Genomic DNA, 18,397 nt, shown 5'->3' with positions numbered 1-18,397 from the left:
AAAAAAATATATATATATATATATATATATATATATATATATTTCTGCTCTATACTCTAAAATTCTTGCAGTGCTTTATAACTTACTGGTGTTTGATCGAGTTGGTGTGTGCAGGCTGATTTTGGAAACTGACCGTTTTCAAGTTAGGTGGTCTCACTGTTACAGAGAAGACATTATGCCAACGAGCTATGTTCGTCTTGATATCTACCCACCTCCACAGGGTGTTGCTTTTATCTTTGTTGATTTACGCAGCATCTTGTTTATTAGAACCTCTTTTGATTTTGGTGTTGTATTTTACGGTGGTTTTTTTTGCGTGAGTTGAATGCTCGGTGGAGGTTCCTTAAGTTTTATTTTGTGTAAGTTGCATTTTGGTTAAGCTGGAACCTCTAACTGGCCCCTGTGTGTGTGTGTGTGTGTGTGTGTGTGTGTGCATATATAAATGATACCACATTTATTAGATAAATAATCCTAACATGTTCGGCCCCAAAAATTTCAAATATGGTAGGATCTACAAAGGTAAGTAATAACCGGTCCGATGACGACGTCCCATCTCGCTTTTTCTTATTTTACTTGGTTGCAACTATTGCAATTTCTTGTTGACTCTCCATCACTCTAATAGTTCAATTTTCTTTTCCACCAACATGTCACATATGCCCTCTTGAATGATCCTACGTGCTCAATTGGTCAGGTGCCATCTTTTTTAGAAAGTATGAAAATGAAAATAGTACTATAGACATGCTTTAATTATGCTTATGGTTTTAAAATCTTAATTGAGGATATCTTATATTTTATTATTTGCCTATTATAATCACCCTATTTACCTATATATAGGCGGCCTTGTTCATCAATACAAGATATAGAAAATTATTTTAAATTCAATATGGTGTCAGAGTCAGGGTAATAAAACCATATCTTTTATCCCATCCCACTCTCTCTGGTTCTAATCAACCCTTGCCAACATGCTCAATTCAATCACTTTGATTGACTGCTCACCTACGATTGTGTCACACATGCTCACCCTATCCTTTTCCATTCCCCCATCGCTTTATCGCTCACTATTTTTTCATGTTTGTCCACTATTGTATTTCATGCACTCATTCATTATTTTGCATAGGTGTGCCCATGACAGATAGTACTCGCTCAATAATGTCTTCACTTGGCTCCCTTTAATGTTATGAATCATTCTCTAGATTCAAGAAGAGACAATGCACTATCCCTCAGCATCCTGTATGCATGTAACATGAGATTCCTCACCTTAACTCACAATCATTAAGCCCAATTAGTTCCCTACCAAACACATGTAAACATCTTTGCAACCTGCCTTCACTTCCAATATGCCACTCTAAATCTTACCCACCTCTGTGACATGATTCCACTTAGCTCATATGCATATCTCTTATTACGGTATTTCAATATTCTCCATGAGCTAAAACCCTCCACTATTAATTTTTACCATTTAACTTAATAATAACAATTATCTTCTATAGCAAAGAATGTTCATTTCCTTCAAAGGTCAAATGACAAATATCAAAATCGTGATGCATCCCCTTTGACTCAAGATAACCATTAATCTTTCTAATCAGCTTGCATCAGCCATCATGATTCAAGATACTATAAAAAGAAGTGTACTTGCACCATTCAACTTATTCTCAATAAAATAGCATTTAACACATCTATACCATCAGAATTGAAGACCTTTCTCTTCAACAACATGATTCAACTCTCCAGGAATTCAAGAGTATCTTACTGGAAAATGAGATGAACATCAACAATATAAGGCCTTTACAGTTGATTAGACACTTCAACAAACATAATAAGAAATTTTTTCTTGCCAAATTTCACTTCTAGTTTTATCATTCCCTCCTACATTTGCAATCACAAATGTTCATTGATTCTACAATTCCCAACATTGCCATTGCTCTCTCGCAAGTTTTTTTGGTTTAGCGAGTTCTCAACTCCTCTCAATTACCGTATGAACATTACGTCCTTGCTACAAAGCATCATAGTAGCTATGTTGGCCAGCTCAAATGGTATACATGGTCGTGGAGCCAAAGCCCTCTAATTCTAATTTTAGATGCAGTAATCATCTCTCGAAATGGTGTTAGACTAAATTTGGTTACTCCTCAACAACTCATTAAGTCTTTACCTCTTTTATAACTAATGACACTTCCATCGTGAACATTTCTTCAAGATTTGTCATATTATCTCAACAAAATTATAGCAATCTTCTTAACCAAACTTAGACATTTGATTCAACCTCTTATGTAATTTTCTAATAAAGCTCTACTTTGTTTCATCTTTTGATACATCATGGATTCTTGAACCGGTGCATCTTTGCGTAAAGTAAATGCAAACATATTTTCCTCTACAAAAATGTCCTAAACTCATCTATCAACATTGTTAATGGCTCCCCCTATCCTATCATGTAGAAAGGTTTTGGCCCTTTTTAAGTGGTTCTCTCCGATAAATATATCATATGTTCTTGAATTTCCTGTAATCCTTAATTACTTTCTGGAAAATTTGCATTTTACATTTTATTTCCCAAAGTCAAAGCAAAAAAAAAAGAGTTGTTAGAAAAAAAGTGCATGTGATTCAATTGTACGTGTCAAAGTAAAGGTATCCTATAGTGCCATCCGGGCATAAAGACCAAGAATTTACTAGAAAATAAACTATCTAAACTGAGTAAAAAATGCAAAATTCTCACTTGCTAATGGTTAAAATTGCATGCTAATCCTTAATCCTTTAAGAGAATCATTCACAAAAAATTGTGCTCTTGTTTGAACAAAATATGGTTGTCAAACTCGAGCAAATGCATTTATGTGCATCTCAAATTGTGAGGTTCCATATGAATGTTCCATGACTATTTGGAAGTGATGCTATAATGACTATCTAGTATCTTCTGAATTGACATCAATTAACTATTCTTTTTAATATCACCTATCAATATATTATGTCCTAAGCAATTTTCCTTTTCTCTTCTCCCTAAACTTTTTGGCAGCCTCTAGTTTAACTTATCCTTTTGTGCTCATAAGAAACTTTCCCATTGGACCATTTAATACATCTTTATGTGATATTGTTTTTCCCAATAATGATATCATTGTTATGACCTTGCCTCTCAAAGCATTTAAATATGGATTTCATTCTTTTTTATGAATTCACTTCATACATTATTAATCCCTCTTCTAACCCTTCCACTCCAATAACTCTTCTTTTTGTAGTCATATACCACGTACTCCTCTCCAGGTTAAGGATGTGTCAACCACATTGCCAAAATAGCAGAGCAGTCCCACCTTAATGATCATTCTGATCTCCATAAAAATGTCGATTGAAAAAAAGTTAAAGGTATTGTATTGATAATAAGAATTAGTCTTATATATTGTTTGACCATCTATCCTTTGACATCCAAAATTCGGTCATTACATTGCCATAATTAATTAACAAGGTAAATCAGGAGGTGTGAAGGATACCTAATGGAAATAGACTATAGATATTAAATATTAATCTAGGATAATCAATAATGAGCATAGGATCTTACACCACCTCCTAATAGCATTAAACTTGAATAATGTTGATGGCCTTGCACAAAAAAAAAAAATCATCCAGCCGACTCCATTAATAAGCACATGCCCTATATTGTTGGTAAAAAAATTAATCAAATCTATGTAATCGACTTTTTCTTATGCATTTTTTCATGCCATTTGTGTAATTTTATAGGATTCCTGCTACAATCATCATCAATCAAGACTGGTCATTAATTAAAATGAATGCCATAAATGCCCTCTCACAGAAGTTCTATGCATGGAGCAACTGATTCAATGCATCGCTTCAATAATGGCCAAAACATACAAACCCAACAAAGCCATACACGTACTTAAGAAGTCATCAAGCTTACTTCAATAAATATTGGAAAAGTTCGTGATAAGGTCAATCTTCAAGCAATTCAGTAGATAAGTTTAGCTTCTTTTGGCGTAATTCTTTGGCATCAATATTTGATTAAAAAAAAAAAATAGCTCAATTGAACTTCCAGGATTTTGCACTAAGGTTGGAAAAAAAGCCCTACAATATTTTCTATGTTCACAAGTGTGAAAATCTGAGAAGATTCGACTCTTTCCATATTAACCTCTCATGTGGGTTGTCCACCACCTCCAAATTTTGGAGGATTTGATTGTGATATCTTAGAAAATCTTTGATTGATTTATTCTCTTTTCTATTTAATGTTTTTTTTAAATAAAAAATTTTCATTTCCTGATTTAGGTGAGATATGCTTGGTAAGTTCATAAATGAAGGGTTTGGTTTCCCTATATATATGTGCCCTAATTGTGAATGATGAATGAAGGGATTGGTTTCCCTGTATATAGTACCCTAATTGTGAATAATGAATCAAGGAATTTTCCTCCCCAAGTAATTTCTACAACAAATATTATATTCAAACTTAAAGAGCGAGGAGAAGTACGAAGGTACTCTTTAAAATCTTGGCATAAGAGATGACCCAAATGATAATACCATTGATATGAATGATGTTTAAAAAGAAGACATGAGATTGTAAACGTTACATAATAGATTTGTTAACATCAAAATTAGTAAATGGTCAACCTCAATGACCATTTAGTTAAACTTCTTTTGACCTAGTTGATTCAACGAAATTATGCCTAAATATTATTATAAAACTATCTACAAAAGCAATCTATGCCAAAATTTTCACAAGATGGACCTATTCTATCAATGATTTCTTAATGTGTATGCTAAAATGATCACCTTATTTTGACTCTTCTATGAAGCCACTAACCACATCAATCCAAATAGCATTCTTGCATATCCAGTTATATTATTATATCAATCAATCCGCTCTATAATCCTTGAATTCTATATCTGAAAAATTTTTACAAGTGGATAATAACACTCAACAATTTGTACATATTTACAAAGTTTTAAATTTAAAGAAATCCCATCATATTATTCATTTTGCATAATTTTTACGCATAAATTCTTTGAATGCTTCAAGACTTGTCAAAAATTAAGAAAATGTAATCATCAAGGCGTAAAAGATACAATACAATGATCAGATCCAACCCGCTACTCTTTGGTGGAAACTCATCTATGAGATCAAGCTGGAAGGGCTTGGAATAATACTTAGGATTTGAGCTAAGGCTTATTGATAGTCCAAATTAGCTCGGGATTTGTCTCATCCTTGTAGCCACCTGACATGTGAAACTACTCATATGTCTCACCAGTGGATTTGAGGGTAGGCCCGAGGTGGCACATTCCACGCTCCAGCCCTGTCGTCCGACTCTCTTGCCTGAATTCACATGCACCGCAATGTATTGTTGTCGAACTCCTTGGAGCTTGCTTAACCTCTTCCCTTCCGTCCACCATATGCCAACATTATCACGGGAGATGGAGAATATTACAAAATAAAATGCTTTTTTAATGAAGATTTATATGCATACCACTCAAATCCTATGTATTTATTTATCTAACACCTAAACTTCAATTTTTACATACATATCATCTTGCCTACGCATGACAAGGTGCAATTCACTTTTTAAAAGTTAAAATGGTATTTTTGTGTGATATGAATGATATGGGTGGTATAAATGTAAAAATTAAAAGTTAGGCGTTAGATATGTAAATACATAGGAATTGGGTGGTATTTTTTTAATTACATGTTATTGGTCAAGTAACAAAAATATGGATTTTAGTTAATTTTATTTTGATTTAATTTCTTATTATATTTTTTTTGTAACAACAAAGTGGGCTCGGATGTTCTAACGAGAATGTTTGACGTGAACTAGATGACGACTGCAACAAGCCAGACATCCTCAAGCCAAATGAATTTCTTTGACTGAAGGCCATCATCAATATACATCGACATAAGGAGAATGGTAGGGTGAGAAAAAAGCAATGTTTCTCTGATGGACAATATGCCTTCCTGGAAGAGAGCTTCAAGGAGCACAACATCCTTATATCGATAAGCTTACAGCCTACTTAAATCCCATGGATAGAGAGATTTCAGAGGAAGAAGGTAGTAAATCAGGCATTAATTGCTAAGAAATTGTGGCGTATAAAAAATATCATATGTTTCTTTGTTGGATTAATGTTTCAGCAATACAAGACTCCTCAAGCAAAGCAGTTTAATCTTCGGCCACGGCAGGTGGAAGTTTGATTCAAAATCACCAAACAAAATATTATAAAAGCATCACATGTGTTTCAAAATAGATCCCTCAAATTACAAATAATTAATTGTCGATATCATCTTAACCATAATCTAGGATATATGAATTTTTAAGAAAACAAATGTTCACAGATTTTTCTTAAGACATTATAAGCTGTAAGTCTTTTAGATCATCATACATTTTATTTTTATACATTAACATATCGCAACATTTTTTTTTTAAAAATTACCAATACCAGTCCTAAGTTTGGATGAAAAATAATGAGAGAACTTCTTTAAAAAATTGTGCCCCTGATTTAAAAAACTTCTGGCTCCGTCGCGAGGTTTCATAGTTGGGATGATAATTTGGTAGTATTTATAAGAACTGAATTTTAACAATAAAATAACAATATGTAAGAGTATAATATGTAATTAACGAAGAATTTGATGGCATATAAGCAACCCATATTTTATGCTGAAACCATTTCATGGACTGTAAGATAGTTACTTTTGTTACTACGTTCCCTGACCTTCTTAAGAAACCCAGCTCCAAATGCTCTAGTAACCTTTAGTTGTCCCTTTACTCTGTCGTTTAATATTGCTTGAGGGTCATCACTGTGTTCCGATTTAATCCTCCAAACTTCCTGTAGAATGTAACCCGAAAACGAAACTTATTAAAAAAAGCCAACAAAAACTGTGCAAACTAATCAAAATAGTATAGTATGCATCTATGAAAAAAATGTCCAAAAACTTTTGACTGGTGATCCCCAATAAAGCAACAAAAGCAGGAAAAAAAAATACTTGTATAACCGATAAGTATCATACAATTTATTGAGGTAATAGCTGAAGTAATACTAACATATTCATCTCATCATGCAATAGCTGAAGGACAAATTGTATATTTTGATTCTAATTTATGTTACATTTAGGAGTTCCACCTAAGATTTAACAGGCACGAACTGAGAATGGCAAAAATGAAGGTAAATACATCGCCATATCCAGCAATCTAAATCTAATAAAGCTCTGTAACATGAGATAAATTCTGCCAAGAATTTAACAACAACAACAACAACAAAGTCTTAATCCCACTACGTGGGGTCGGCTACATGAATTCTTTTTCTCCATTGCGTCCTATTTATTGTCATTTTTTCGTTTAGTTCTAATAAATTAAGATAATTTTTTTTACAATAAGCCCAAGTCTTCCTAGGTCTACCTCTGCCTTTCTTAACATAAGTCGAATCTAAAACGTCTACTCTCCTAATAAGATCATCAGATGGTCAACGCTTAATGTGATCAAACCATCTAAGACGACTTTCTCGAATTTTGTCCGTCACAAAAGCTACAGCAACCCTATCACGGATATATTAATTTCTCATTCTCTCTAAGTGTAAAGCCACTCATCCACCTAATCATTCTCATCTCAGCAACACAACTTAATATTATGCTTCTCTTTTAAAGGCCAACATTCAGCGCCATAGAGCATTGCAGGTCTCACCACTGTCTTATAAAATTTTCCTTTGTCTAAGAGGAACTTTTCTATCACGCAAAAGGCCCAAAGCATTCCTCCACTTAAACCAACCAACTTGAATTCTACTATTAACATTCTCATCTATATCATCATTGTTTTGAACAACAGGCCCGAGATATCTAAATCGTTCACACCTTTTAATAATTTGATCACCCAATGTTACGCTTCTGTCACTAGAGCTACTACTACAAAATTAAATTCCATTTATTCAGTTTTAGTTCTACTCAAATGAAGGCCTTTAGACTCCAACGTAGACCTCCATAATTCAAGTTTTTCCTGGAATTTTTTACTCGTCTTATCCACGAGAAGGATATCATCAGCAAAAAGCATACACCAAGGTACATTCTCCTGTAAATGTCCACTAAGACCATCCATAACTAAGGCATCCGACAAGAATTTAAGAGATAAAAAGAAAATGAAAAATGAATTGTATTAAATAAACACGTTAATAATGTACAAAGCAATTTTACGGAGTAGTAAAAGAATGACAAATGAAGTAATAAGGTCGTACAAGGTGCAAAGACTACGACACTATGCAATCCAAATCAAGTTGTATGTTGCATGAAAACTATTGCGCCATGTAATCCGTACTCAAAATTAGGTAAGAAATGTTGTAAAATATCTACAACTCACTTGATAATCATTTGCATTTTACCGAGCTTGAAATAAAAAATAATGTCTTCCAACGCGAAGATGGCCCACTCAAAGCAAATTTGTTTTAACTATAATTTATCTCGAAATATGACATAAGCTGCCACATATATGAGCTTTAAGACATATATGCAAATGTATATGTGGAAAATCAGAAGTAATTGGCCATCTCCTTGGGTGGGCCAACCAGCCACCTACCTATCATGGAAGATTGAATTGAGAGATAACTTGGGAAAGTCCTTAGTTTTGTTTTGTTCCTAATTATGTTTTCTATTTTTTTTTTTATTTCAGAATTGTTTCATTTCAAAATTTAGACTAGATATATTTGGTATGTTTGTAAATTAGAAGGGATTGGGTTACCAAACTATATGTACCCAACATATGAATAATGAAGTGGATTATTTTTTCCTTCCTAAGCAATTTCTACATGTTATCAAGGACGTAACCCTAGATTCTCTTTCGTTTAGTTCCCGATCACAGTCGCAGATCAAGGGGTTAATGTGATCCTCCTCTTCTTCTTGCTGCCTTGATGACTTCATCCAACGAGTCAAAGTACCCGACTCAATCCTCCTCGTCTACTTGCTAACTCGACAACCACATCCAGTGAGTTGCAGAATCTGACAAAGACCTTTGCATCTCGTGCACATCATCTGCACCTCGAATGGTTTTCTTTGAACGACATTTCCAGCAATGGGATTGCAGCATGTAGAGATGCAAAACTCAGGTTTTCTCCAGTGACATAATTGTAATGTGCAGAGACCCGAAAATTGCATTATTCTTTCCTTCTTCCTTCCGTTCAACCACGCTTCGCCGCAGTCGAATTTCCTCCTGCAGGCCCTTGGCTCTTCCCTGCAGCAGAAATTCATCCTGTTGTACCTTTAGCAAGAATTCTCCCTACAGGTCCTCCTTTGTACTTCTCTACCACTGGAACTCTCCCTGCAATCGGAAGCAGTCCTACTGCAGGCCCTACTCGGTCAGAATCCCATCAGTCGATCTACAAGCCCTCCTACGAAGCCCCTCCTCTTTTTCTTGATACCAGAATTCTCCTTACAGGATCTCAGTTGTTTAATATCTGGCACCAGAATCGTCCTAGTAGCATACCCTCCACCGGATTCTCCCTGCAAGCCCTTTTTTCATTAGAATTCTTCTATCCTATGACAACAACAATGACACTATCGGCAGCTAATTTTCCTTCTTTCCTGCAACAACCATTCCCATAATTGCAGAAGACATAGACAACCCCCTTCTTTCAATTAACAGCAGCTCTAAATATGCATAAGGTTTATGACCAATTATGGGATGAAAACATCAAGTTCCCCTTTCGAGGTTAATTATGAATAAAAAATCAGAAATCCTGTGCAAATGACTCCTTAACTCCTAAATGAACTCTTTGGAGGCAATTCAAAATAGCACATCAAGCTTGTAAAATTCCTAAATCCATTCATAAAGCTATTGAGAGGAGAGCAATTAAAGAAGATATTCGAGCACTAAAGCTTAATAATACATGGATTATTCCTAAACTTCCTCAGGATAAGAGGTTGATTGGGTACAAATAAGTGTTCAATATCAAATACAAAGCTGATGGGCGTATTGAGAGATTCAAAGTCAGACTTGTTGTGAAAATGTTCACTCAAGCCTATATGATCGACTATCAAGAGACCTTCGCATCATTTGCCAAAATTAATACTATCAGAGTTCTCCTTTCAGTAGTAATTAACAATGAATTGGGAATACATTAATTTGATATAAAAAATATTTTACTAAATTGAGATTTGGAAGAAGTGTATATGGAGATATCACCAAGACTTAAAAACAATTCCAACAAACATCTAGCAATGCAAACTCGAGGAAGCTATTTATGGGCTCAAGCAATCACATAGAGCGTTGTTAATACCTAACCATCAAATTAAGATGAAACTAAGAGATGAACAAAAAAATGGCATTCAAAACACCAAATTATCTCTATCAATGGTTGGTAATGACTTTTGGTTTATCAAATACCCTCAACACATTCATGAAATTAATAAACATTGTTCTAAAACCTCTCATTGGCAAGCTTCTGGTAGTGCATTATGATGATTTTATTATCTCCAGCACAGATGAGAAAACATCCTTAGATTATCTAAGATTGGTACTAGACCAAAAAGAAAAAAAGAGAAGCGAAGTTTTATAAGAACCACATAAAATGTTTGTTCTGCCAACTTGAAGTCATCTTTCTTAATTTTGTTATGTATAATGTAGAGTTGAAAACAACAACAACAACAACTAGAAGCCTTTATCCCACTATGTGGGGTCGGCTACATGAATCCTTTTACTCCATTTTGTCCTATTGAGTGTCATATTTTTATTTAATTCTAATAAATCAATATCATTTTTTATACAACATGCCCAAGTCTTTTCAGGTCTACCTCTTCCTTAACATAAGTCAAATCTAAAAGATCTATTCTCCTAAGTGAGACAATAGATGGTCGACATTTAATATGAACAAATCATTTAAGGCGACTTTCTCTAATCTTGTCTGCCACTGGAGCTACTCCGACCTTTTCTGAAATATATTCATTTTGCATTTTGTCTATAAGTGTAAAGCCACTCATCCTCCTGAGCATTCTCATCTTAGCAACACTTAACTTAATTTTATGCTTCTCTTTTATAGGCCAAGATTCTAAGCCATAAAGCATTGCAAGTCTCACCACAAATTTACAAAATTTTCCAGTTTAAGTGGTAATTTTCTATCACACAATAGGCCTGATGCATTCCTCCACTTAAAACATCCAACTTGAATTCTACTAATAATATCCTCATCAATATTCCATCACATTGAATAATAGACCAGAAATATCTAGAACGTTTAGTTCTTTTACTGACTTGATCGCCCATTGTTACAATCTCATCACTAGATGTACTATTACTAAAATTACATTCTATATATTCAGTTTTAATTCTACTCAAACGAAACCCTTTAGAATCTAAATTTGACCTTCATAAATTCAAATTTTTATTGAACTCTCTCTCTAATCTTATCCATAGGAAAGATATCGCTGGCAAAAAGCATACACCAAGGTACATCCTCTCATAAATGTCTAGTAAAAACATCCATAACTAAACCAAAAGGATAAGGGCTTAAAGTCGACCCTTGATATAATCCAACTAAAATAAGAAAATACTTGGTCAATCCGCCATTCAAACATAAATAATAGTTCTAGTATGCATATCTTTAATGATTTGAATATAAGCAATATCAACACATTATTTTTAGAACTCTCCAAAGTACTTCTCTTGGGACTATATGATATTTTCTTTTCTAAATAAGCATAAATCAAATGTAGATCCTCCTTACTCTCTCTGTACTTCACCATCAAACATCTCAATAAATATATAGCTTCCATAGAATTGAAAGCAAATATTAAAAAATCAAGAAAATAGTAGATTGCTCAACCCAAAAAAGTTTTTCAAGGAAATCAAAAGTTCCCATAACTTGCCACTTTCTACAAAATGTTCATTATAAATTTTAGCATTATCATACCCCAATCACAAACAACTTAAAGAAAGGTAAATATGTTTGGACTACATTTACAAAAAAAACCATAAAACAAATCAAAATCCTCGTGACCATTTCTCCAATTTTTAGACTTCATCCAGTTACCTTTTTAGTAAGAAGTTGAATGATATGCAAAAAAGTTATTTTGTATACGATAAAGAGTCCCATGTTATAATGAACACTATCAAATAGTTGAGACACTATTTGTTATATCAAAAACCTATCAAGACTTATCAATACCTAAAGAAAACTAAACTACAGACAAGGAAAATTAGTTCAGTACCTCCAAGATTTAATTTGTTCTTTAATATAAGCTTGAATGAGAAATCAAATCGACAAATCCATTACCTATAGAAAGATTTGAGGGACTAAGAGATCATTATAAAATAAGCTCTAATTTTTATCTAATATATTTAGAACAAGATAGCTCATATAAAGTCATTGATGCTTATCCATATAAAGAATTGAAATTATGTATGCATAAGTCATTTATGAGAAAGATCCTCATCATAAAACTTTCTTTGTGGGAATAGTAGAAAATTTTAAACATTAACGTTTCGGAACTTCGCTTAGAACTTCACTTAACAAAGGTGTTGAAATGATACTAACTCAATGTTATAAAAGTAGAAAACGAAAATCTATAAAATCAAAATCGAGTATATTACATTGCCCATTCATTGCATACCTTCAGAGGATATATCCATGATTTTATCTTACGCCTTTTTAAGAGTCTGTTTGGGAAAGCTGCAGCTTATTAAAAACTGTTGCGCAACAGCTGTGCCAGAACAGCTGTTGCGTACAAGCTGCTATGGAGAAGTTGGATATCTTTTGTTTTTTGCAGTTTTGCAGTAGTTTTGTTACAGTCGTTCCTAAACAAATGACATTTCTACCCCTATAGCAAAATTTCGGGCAACCAAAAACTACCATAACATCATAACCACTATTTTGGACAACCACCAACATCACAGCACAAACACTATATTTCGCACAAACAACAACGTAATCGCAAAATCCAACATTTTGGTAAGCTGCTAAAAATCAACACCACCACCAACCAGAGCGTAACTTTCACAGTACAACACAGAACACCACAAAGCCACAATACACATTGTCAATATTTCGGGCAACCACCAACATTACAACACAACCAGCTGTTGACCTCATTTTTGTGAGATCTTCTCTTCTCCTCCTTAGAGCCTAGGATCTAGTTCTAGGAGTTCTTATTGATCATCTTAGAAAATTAAAATTGATACCCACAATTTTAGAAAATTCTAATTTTAGAAAATCCTAGCCAATTCTTATTTTTCTTTGATGTCTAGCATCTTTGGCACAAGATCATCATCTTATGAACGAGCAGTTATGGATTATTTTGCGAAGACTCAAGGGAAAAGTTTCTAATATGACTTCAAGCCTTAGGAAAACATCGTCACGACTTTTTCGTCACATACACACACCAAATACACAAAGTTCACAAAATTGCACTAAATCGGACTTCAAATAAGCCCAGAGGAGGGGTCAAAATGCGAACTTCTCCGGACGACCTCCAACGACAAATTGGATTGCGCCAACGCGTCCGGGATACTAATTTTGGTAGGTAAAGATACCCATATTAGAAAGGACACCCATATTGCCATACTTTCGGCACAAGAAAATTGCCACGCAAATCGATGAATTCGTCAAAACGACCTCTGACGGCAAAACAGAAAGCAATGGTGCATCCGGAATGTCAAAATTACCTAGGGAGGACACCCATTTTGCTAGGGCGCCGCACATGGATAAATCGCATGAAATTTGATATATATATATATATATATATGTATAATTCTTTTTTTTTTCTTTTCAAAACCTAAATCCCTAAATCGATCGCTGGCCTCCTCCCGTTCGCGAGTCCCGCTCCTTATGCTCGCAAGACCGACTGAGCCCCCTTCCCTTTCGCGGTTCATCCCGATCGCTGCCCTAGCCGAGCGGCCCTCTCTCCTCTCTTGGCCGAAGCTTTTGGTCCCCGTTGAAACCCTGGCTAAAAGCTTCCGCGCCGTGCCACGCGAGCTGCTCCTCTGCGACGAATCCTCGCCTCTGTCGTCATCTCCCCACGCGAGGTTTGTCGCTTCCCTTGGCTCGGCTCACCGCCCAGGTGAGGGATAGTAAGGTGAGGGATAGTATTTTCCTCCATAGTATTTTCCTCCTCCCTCTTTTGTTATAAAAACCCCATTTTGGGGAGTCCCAGGGGCTGGCCGAAAATTGAAAGGAAAGGGGAGGCGCTATTAATTTTGTGTCTCGATTCTTCATTTTGTGTGTGTATTTGAGGCGTTGAGAAGACCTTACCTTCTCTTGGGTAAAGCTTGAAGGAGTGGTGGCCGAATTTCTGCAAAGAGAAAGTGCTGCTGGATTTTTGTGGCTTGTTCGGTTTTCCTTGCTGGTTCACTCGTTACCTTTGCTTGGTTGCTTGTTTGGCCATTGAGATTTTCGGTTGAAGCTTTGAGAGAGGGGAGGTGCTGCCGAGATTCTCATTGCTTGGTGTTTGTTCTCTCATGGAGTTCCGTAGCTTGTTCGCCTGCTCTTTCTTTTAGGATAGCTAAGCCGGTAATATCTCATGCATGCCCTGTTCCTATGCGAATTTCATGATATATGAATTTCTATTCGTATATATTTTGATTGGTCACATAAGGTTCAGATTGCGTGAAAATTTATGCACATTCTATATATTTTGAAGGCTGCAATGTTTGAAAAGCTTCACCAAATTCTTTTGTAAAAATCTAAGAAATCATGTGCTATATATTTAAATGCGTGAGGAATTGAACGACATGCGTGAAGGTATTTGCTGGGGTTCTTTTTGATCATGAATACTGCACTTTTATTGTTACCTTGTGATTTCGAGGGGCTTAATTGTTACTTTATTTGAGTTATGTTATTATCCGTTAAGACCTGTGTGAACACCAATTTGCAAGAAGATTTAAGTGTTATTCTTTAAGATGGGTCATTAGCATTGGGTCTTTAAGAACAAATATCACCGCTTGTTTCATTTCTTGATTATGCGGAGTCATATAAATGCAGAAATTTAACAAAAAAATATGAAATTGAGGAGTTTAGGACTGTTTTGGCCTAGTGGCTTGATGTTTTAGTTTGATATTTGGGAGAGTTTTGTGTTGGGGTTTTTGGCCTTGCTTTGTTACTGTTTTTGCCACTCATCTTCGTTGTTTTGCGGAGTTCAACTTAGCATATTTGGGTTTGAATCTAAATGTTAATTGGAACCTCTAAATGAACCTTTTCTAGTGGTAATTTGAGCTGAATTTACTGCAGTTTTGGGGTATTAACTTTTATGCCACGCAATGCTTTTGTATCTACATGCTTAGCTCATAAAGTTTCATCTTCACATATGTCATGCAACTCTTATACTCTTGTAAAGTATTGCCAAAAAGGCCATCGATAATTTCAACCATGTGAATAAGCTTGGGGGGGAAATTTTCAACGCTCTCATCTCTTCATTTAAGTATTTATTTTTGTGTATGTCTATTTGTTTCAACTTCATTTGGGTTGGAGAATAGAGAAGGAATGATAACTCGATCCCTATTTGTGAAATATTAAAACTTTTTGGTGGCATATTTGCAAAAATCTGAAATATTTGTGGGGCTTATTTGCAAAACCTGAAACATTTGAGTATTATATTTGCTTTGAGTGTTATATTTGCAAAACCTGAAACATTTGAGTATTATATTTGCTTTGTGGGGCTTATTTGCAAAACCTGAAACATTTGAGTATTATATTTGCTTTGAGTGTTATATTTGCAAAACCTGAAACATTTGAGTGTTGTATTTGCAAAAATCCGAAATATTTGGGGGCTTATTTGCAAAACCTGAAATATTTGAGTGTTATATTTGCAAACATTTGAGTGTTATATTTGCAAAAATCTGAAATATTTGTGGGACTTATTTGCAAAACCTGAAACATTGGAGTGTTATATTTGTAAAATCTGAAACATACGAGTGATTATCTTTGCAAAAATTTGAGAACATTGGTTGGCCTATTTGCGAAAATCTGAAATGCATGATAGATAGGAGGTTGATTTGAGGCTCTATGTTCATTCACTATTATTGCTACGTATTTTCCCACTTGTTGAGGCTCGATTTTGGCTCTTTGGAGCTGGATAAAAGACTAAAAATATTTCTCTGTTTTCACCATGTTGGATTTATATCTCATTATAAACTTTTGATGAGAATGTGATTAAATTATTTTTGACATAGGTATGTTTTTCTAGAAGGCTAGGGAATTACTTCTTCCATTAATCAGTGTCTCTTCTTTTATGAAATGTAAAAGGGTTGTACAATTTCATTTGGAGAAAATATAGGGTTGATGTAAATTTGATTTATAAAGAGGTTTGGAAATTCATGAAAATGCCACGCGTTGATAAAAAAATGAGAAAATGATATCTTTCTAAGATTGATTTAAGGCTCTTGAAGCTTCATTTTGGGATTAATATCAAATTTGATTTATAAAGGGGTTTGCAAATCCATAAAATTGACACTTTGAAAGGATATCCTTCTCGGGATTGATCCGATTATTTTTTTTTTGACGAATTTAATCGTTTTAGACCGATACATTCATGATTTTATTTTAAGCTTCATTGATTTGGTTTGGCTTAAAAAATGGATCGGTCTCGTTTTCGTTTATTTTATTTTATTTTATTTTGTTTTTTTTTTAACGGTCAAGTTAAAAATGGGAATTTCCGATTTAATTATATTCAGAAATGATTCACAGTCTTAACGAAAATATGAGAGAAAGAGAAAGGGAGAGGAAATTAAAAATAAGATTTGGATTTTTGAGGTAATAAAACCTAAAGGGGAATAGAATAGCGAACCATCTACCGTTCATTTTTGCATATGAAAGATAAAATTATAAATTGGAAGAATAGTTAGGGTTGGAAGAAAATGAAGGCTTAGATAACAATTAGGGACATGAATTGAAAAGATTAGTAGACCTGCATTTAAGTCCTTTAAGTTTGGAATAAACCTACATCCAATTGTTCTAATTAGATTTGAATCACATTTCACAACTCTTTTGCCAAAGCTATAGGTTTACCCGTTAGGTTTTAGGAGCCCGATGGTAAGCTAAGCTTAATCTAAAGAGGTTTGAGGGTTAGTTGAAAGACACTTGGTTGAAATTAGGCACTTTAAGACACTTCTTTAAGACACTTTTAAGACACTTCAAGTTTAAACTAAAGTGTAGGCATCCTAGATCTTAGAAGCACATCTTAAGAGATAGTTTATCATCCTAATTTTCAAATGATCCTAAGATGCCAGACATCTGACCCTAGTTTCATGAAATAATAAGGACACTAGGCACGAGGGTGCACTAGATTGTGATTCATAACTGATTTAATTAGATCAAATAATGAAATTCTTACCTTAACTTGACCAAAATTGAAACCCAATGCTCCAGGATTTGAGTTTGTCTTATACTCAAATTCTCCTAGCAATTGGGGACATTCCAATATCACATATAAATTTCTTATTCTTGGTCCTTTATATGTGATATTGTATTTCATTTTATTTGTTTATCTTTTTCCTACAATTTATCTGTTTCTGTTAAGTCTTTTTCAAGTCATAAATAACTAAATTTAAAGGAGCAATGAATCTCTCATGTGTACATGTTTAATTTATATTACAGCATTTTATTTTAAAGCATGTTATATTTTTTTCATATCCTGTTATACTGCTTCCCCAGCATGTTATACTACTCTTTACAGCACGTCATGTTCTTCTTTCAGTATGTTATATTGTTTTTTTCTCTTTATTGTACAGTACATTGTTATTGTTCTTTCATACTGCATGCTTAGTTATTTTGATATGTTATGCCTTAGTTTAAAATAACATAGTGGTTAGGAGCATGTTTAAAACTAAACCAGGAGGTGCTACTACGAAGAGTTTGGAACGAACATCGTGGGCAGCGCGACGAAGAACAATTTCCAGGAGGATCTGCATCAACAAAACATCAAAACACATCACATAAACACATTCACATCACTTATTACCTTCTTTAGTTTAAATAACAACTTATAGGATCACTCTTTAGGCTTTTTGTACAACTTTGTTGTACAATTATAAGTCTTAACGCTTTAGGATTCCGAGGTTACCGTGCGGTGCGGTGTAAATCCTCTCATCTTTTTAGGCTATTTACACAGTCCGATATTGTGTAAACATAAATCCTAAGTCTTAAATGTTTTGCAGGATTGAAATATCAAATTAAATCATTTCGAAAGATATAAAGCCAAACATTAGGATAGTTGGGACATCTCCGGGGTTTCTCCTGGATCTGTGATATCCCCTAGTTTTCTTCTCTTTGAATTCCTTAAATAATTGTTCCTATTTTGAGTCATTTCTATTTGATTTTCTCATTTCCAATCGTGAAAACCTAAACTTTGAAATCTTGAAAGCAAAACCACATGATCTTAATCGAGAGTTTTCTTTAGTGATTTCGATCATTTAAGATGTAATTAACTATAGGGGCTTGCCTCTATAGGGAACCCGGCACCCAG

At 34.4% G+C, this 18,397-nt stretch overlaps 1 protein-coding gene across 3 annotated transcripts in view; it reads right to left on the bottom strand.

Moving 5' to 3' along the window:
• LOC110022426 (protein phosphatase 2C 32) overlaps nt 1-18,397 on the bottom strand; it is a 43,972-nt gene that overhangs the window by 18,373 nt on the left and 7,202 nt on the right. For 2 of the 3 annotated variants that reach the window (XM_020721373.1, XM_020721363.1), the window contains exon 3: nt 6,682-6,795. In XM_020721373.1, coding sequence (XP_020577032.1) covers nt 6,682-6,795 — 114 coding nt within the window. Of the gene's footprint in view, nt 1-6,659; nt 6,796-18,397 lie in introns of all 3 variants that reach the window. The other variant, XM_020721382.1, reaches the window with a different exon arrangement.

Source organism: Phalaenopsis equestris, unplaced genomic scaffold (genome assembly GCF_001263595.1).
Source record: "Phalaenopsis equestris unplaced genomic scaffold, ASM126359v1 Scaffold000002, whole genome shotgun sequence".
NCBI classification, from domain to species: domain Eukaryota; kingdom Viridiplantae; phylum Streptophyta; class Magnoliopsida; order Asparagales; family Orchidaceae; genus Phalaenopsis; species Phalaenopsis equestris.
This window is presented reverse-complemented; position numbering and strand designations above follow the sequence as displayed.